General features: G+C 39.5%; 1 protein-coding gene across 1 annotated transcript; it reads left to right on the forward strand.

The window, feature by feature from the left end:
- The first annotated feature begins 604 nt into the window (after positions 1-604).
- Positions 605-4757, forward strand: ARMH2 (armadillo like helical domain containing 2). Its single transcript, XM_070515552.1, has 2 exons — positions 605-2381; positions 4238-4757. Exons 1-2 carry the CDS (start codon positions 2114-2116, stop codon positions 4663-4665), a joined length of 696 nt encoding a protein of 231 aa, XP_070371653.1. The 5' UTR covers positions 605-2113; the 3' UTR covers positions 4666-4757.
- The last annotated feature ends 387 nt before the right edge of the window (positions 4758-5144 follow it).

The raw sequence follows: 5144 nt of genomic DNA on the forward strand, positions 1-5144 counted from the left end.
ATCCTGGGCGCGGACATGGCACTGCTCATCAAGCCACGCTGAGGCAGTGTCCCACATGCCACAACTAGAAGGACCCACAACGAAGAATATACAACTATGTACTGGGAGGCTTTGGGGAGAAAAAGGAGAAAATTTTAAAAAAATCTTAAAAAAAAGTAATAAGAACAGGGGAAGTTAACTTTAATAATATATTTTATTTAACCTGATATAGCCAAAATATTTCTACTTATAATCAATAAAAAGTTATTAATATTTTACATTCTTTTTTTCATACTAAATCTTTGAAATCCTCCAATGTGTATTTTATACTTACAGCACATCTCAATTAAGATTAATGACATTACAAGGGCTCCATAGCCACACTTGGCTAGTGGCTACCATATTGGAAAATGCAAGTCTATGTTTCCCCAGTTGTCCCAGTAATACCCTTTTATAGCATATACATACAAACACACTCACGCACATGCATGCACACCCCTCTGGACACAGGATCCAACCATAGATTTCATGTTTAATTTAGTTGTCATGTCTCTTCAGCCTCTTTTAATCTAGAACACTAGCTGCCCCTCCTCCTTTTTTTAAACTTCCACACCTTAATATATTTGAAGAATATAGGCGAGTACATTTTGTAGAATCTTTCAAATTTAGAGAGGGAGTCCAAATTTCCGCTTTGAAAGTAGAGCTAAAAGGATTTGTTGATAAGTTGGAAATGAGATGTGAGACAGATAAAAGCCAGGGATGATCCCATCATTTCAGCCTGAACAACTGGCAGGTTGGAATACCATCCTCCAAGATAAACTGAGAAGCGGCAGGTTTAGAAAGGAAGCTCAGGAATTCTGTTTTGACATTTTCAGTTTGAAAAGCCTCTTAGACAACCAAATAGAGATAGCAATTTGGCGATTGAATGCGATTGATGTGTTGGAGTTAAGTGAGAAATCCAGTTAAAAATATAAAATTGGGAATCTTCAGCATATGGATGGTATTTAAAGCCATGAGACTGGTTTATTTCATCTAGGAAGTATAGATAGAGAAAAAGGATACAAGGACGGAGCCTTGGGACACTCCAATATTTAGAGGTCATAAAGAAGAGGCGGGGCCATCAAAGGAAAATGAAGAGTGACCAGTAGGAGAAAAATCAAGAGTCTGCCATCTTCGAAGCTAGATGAAAAAAGTGTTTCAAGGAGAAAGGAGTGTCAAATGCTGAAGACTGAGAAATGGATTCAGCAGGATGAAGGTCATCTGTGACCCAGACAAGCAATTTCGGTAGACTCGTGGGGTTGAAATCCTATTGGGAGTATATCCAAGAGAGAATGAAGGAACAAATGAAACAGCAAGTATGGCAACTCTTTGAAGAGTTATTGTATAAAGGGGAGCAGAAAAATGAATGTGCAATAACTGGGGGGAGAAGCTACATGCGGTCAGGAGAATGTTTTATTTTTTTCATGAGAAAAAGTATAGCATGCTTGATGATGCAAAGGATCCAGCTGAGATGGAAAAATTAGTAAGGCAAAAGAAGAATTGTAGTGCGATGTCCGTAGAGTGGGGTGAGAGGGGTTGGTTGAAATCTACTGCATAAATGGAGAAGGCATCCGAAATAACAGGAAGAAAGTCAGAGTACGTGGGCACAGATGGAGATAGGTCAGTGGAAGCGATGGCAAGAGCTATGGAAGTTCTTTTTTTGGTTGCTTCTATTTCCTCAGCATAATAGGATAAATATAGGAAATCTACAATGTAGAGAAAAACTCTGACTACTTAACAAATAGGAAGAATAGGCATAATACTATGAAAGATCAATGGAAAGAAATTTAGTACATGTAGGAATAGTCAAAGTAGAATGGGCAAGTTTCTAGTAGACAGGAGTGAGGTTAGTGTGTGTCAGGGGAAACCAGTTTACTTTGAGATTTTTGTGCTCCAGAGAAGCAAAAGTAACTTGGTTTAGTCAAATCGTAGAAGGCCTTTGATGCCAGGATGAAGAATTTAGGCATACATTGCTTCCCCCTGACTTGTGTATTCCAATCTACAGTGTTGCCAAGTGATGAATTCCAGAATTCTCAACTATTAACTTCTGTGACTGCCTGTAGTGTTAGTGAAGCACCATTGGCCTTTTTACACAATGGTTAAGATCCTCGCTTATTTTATGAAATGTGGGACTCAAATTTATGAGTATTTTGTGAGGCTGTATCAGCACCTCCGGAAATTCTGGATTGTCACTGCTAAGAGGCTTTTCATTAAGCAGAAGGAAGAAGAACATATCCCTCCAGCTGAGAGCATTTTTCACAAAGAAAAAATTTTACTACTTGGCCGTAGGTTGAAGAATAATTCTCTGTCCATTGAGAAGAGAGCTCAAGCTGCCTACAGAATCGGACTATTGGCCTTCACAGGTAGTGATTTAACTAGCTGTGCTAACACAGGTGTTTCAAAATCTTTGTGCTTGTCATAACGCTGTAAATTAGTGATTTTCATAGTACTAGTCTTAAAATTCCAATAACATTTTCTTTGCTTAAATTATGAGTTTTTTTGTCATTGCACCACCAAAGATATTACTAATTATTTTCTCCTCAAGGATCTCACATTTTAAAAGAATGTGTCCATCAAATAAACTACTGTTTTCCTGCCTTTATCAATTAAATGTCTATACTGAAATTGGTTATCAAAATTCTCATGATCATAAAAAAATCAATGAATCTATACTGAGTTGATATAATTCCAACGTAGTGATGTGATTCCAATACAGAGTAAAACTACTTGGTATTTATTTTTTATCTTGTAAAAATACAGAAAACACAGAAAATAGCTTAGAAAAATCAACAAGAACTTACTGTTCTTAAAACACCTACCAGGAAAGCCAACAGGTGCCTCAGTTGAAAGCAACTGCTAATGTATGCTTGGCTAGAAAATTAAGTGGTAAACTGTTTAAACACATACCACTCTAACGATTGTCAAGTCCAGGCTCACTCCACTTTTTTCATCTAATAAATTTCAGGATATGTAATGAAATTTTATAGATAGACCTCAACAACACGTCTCCTATTTAGAACCTCTGGCTGGTAGCTATAAGTGTCATAGATGGATTGACCTTTTTTTCTTTTCAGTGGGAAAATGAGTTATTTAGATGTAGTTTGATAGACTAAATCTTTCAAAGAATGGCGCCCATGAGAAAAAAACATTTACTGTTTTCAAGGATGAGGGGTCCTAGGTGCCAGAATAGTTGAGAATCCCTGGTGTAGAGCTGGAGAGAAGATAGGAAACTCAAGAGAATTCCCACATCAAGGAAGGGTAAATGGCGCCCACCGGATAAGGCAGACTCAGTTCGTTGTATAGTTGCATTCACCATTTGGGGGAAGAGCTAGCTAATTATAAAAGGCTTAGAATCCTTTAATTTGATGCTGTTTAGCCTTAGCTGTGCTGATGGGAAGCAAGGGAAAGGGTTTATGCCCAGGCTTCAGCTAAAGCTTTAATGTTGAATAGAATATTCTTGGGACCATGGGACTGTGGTTGTGCAAGTAAGACAAATCCAAGCTGGGTCAAAACTTCAGTGGCTAGAATCCAGTCAACTATGCCAGCTACTCCTCACCATCTAGTCTTCATCCAATGCCTTCTTGGCTAGTACCTTCTTGGAGTTTGAGATTTGAACTAGGAAGATCTGGGATTCAGGTATATGATGAAAGTAAAGTCTAGGATCAGATTGGGTCAGTAGCCAAAGCAAGGAAAACCTTGTAAGGTCGCATTGGTCCCAGATCTGCAAAAGAGTCCGGCTGAGAAAGGAGAACGGGATAGCAATGAACAACTCATGAAAAACTTCTCTCTCACCACTTGGCTCCTGGCTTTGCAGCTCAGGCTTTTGGTTTTCTCTTTGTTCGCTCTAATGTTCTGGTATTTCTTCAAGTACTGAAGACAGAGAATCAGGAATGGGACCAGGAGAGAGATGTGTTAAGTGAACACAGCCAGATTTTAATCACCGTGAAATACTGATTCCTAGGTGCTTGATTAAAGGAACCGGTAAGGAGCCTTTCGCAGGCAGGAACCTTCCAGTGCTTTTCATATTACTCCTTACTTTCACATTACTACACACACTTTCTTCTTCACAGCAGCACACGAGGTGGGGACAAAGAGGAAAATTCAAAGTATCCAAAATGTCACGTATATAGCAACAAGAATGTAAACACATGGGCTCTCGAATGTCATTAGCTACTAGATATACCAAATACTTCTGGAAATGCAAATACTTGTTTTACAGGGGGACCAACTGCTGGGAAGTTTGCAGCTGAGCACATGCAAGAAGTAGCCCAGTTGTTACAAAATCATGAGATGGCACCAAAAACAAAGATCCTGCTGCTCCAGAGTGTAGCCTGTTGGTGTTACTTAAACCCTGCCAGCCAGAGAAGAGCCAGACATCTGCAGTTTATTCCTATTCTCATCAGTGTTTTGAAAAGCAGATGTGAGTCTACTATCAAAAGTGAAATAAACAGCCACCTCTGTGTGAAATTTTGGACTTGCTATGTTCTCTCCGTCATGACATGCAATAGCTCGTCTTGCATGAAGGAGCTTGGAGACCACAGCACTCTAAAATATGATTTGCAAATTTTGGCTACTGAGAATTGGTCCGGATGGCCTGAGAATTTTGCAGAGGTGCTGTATTTCCTAATTGGTTTCCACAGGAGTTAATCTCTCTAAATCCAGTTACGCGATGCAGCTGCCTGCACCATTGCCTTACTCTGGAAAACTGAAATAAATAGTAAAAGTCGATATATTATTCTTCCGGGTTTTCTTTCAGGTAGTCGAAAAATTCTACCTAAGTTTTCATAGTTACTGCAAGAACCGAACTTATGAAAAGCACTGCTGTTTAAAATGACCTCATAAAATTAAGTTCATAAAATGGGAATTCATTGGAAGACGCATTACCTGTACAAATGTTAGGAGCAGTGGTTGTTTTGGGGGTTATTAGATGACATTAAGCCAAGGCATCCAGAAACGCCAAATCCTAACCCAACCCCCAGCTGTCACCCCCTGTAGTGACCACTGCTGCCCCACCCGCATTCTCCATCCCTAACTATTTCAGTGCCGGCCTTCCAGCTGCCATGTCCTTGGCCGAGGTGCTTTTCTGGCTACCAGAACATGACCTTGTTGCACATGGGCCGACTGGA

The sequence above is a fragment of the Equus asinus genome, chromosome 8, assembly GCF_041296235.1.
Source record: "Equus asinus isolate D_3611 breed Donkey chromosome 8, EquAss-T2T_v2, whole genome shotgun sequence".
In the NCBI taxonomy this organism is placed as follows: Eukaryota; Metazoa; Chordata; class Mammalia; order Perissodactyla; family Equidae; genus Equus; species Equus asinus.

Excerpts from the sequence above, each read along its gene's own strand:
- ARMH2 (XM_070515552.1), top strand. The coding sequence starts at position 2,114 with ATGGTTAAGATCCTCGCTTATTTTATGAAATGTGGGACTCAAATTTAT. Across the intron at positions 2,382-4,237 it reads CGGACTATTGGCCTTCACAG|GGGGACCAACTGCTGGGAAG; the intron begins GTAGTGATTTAA and ends CTTGTTTTACAG.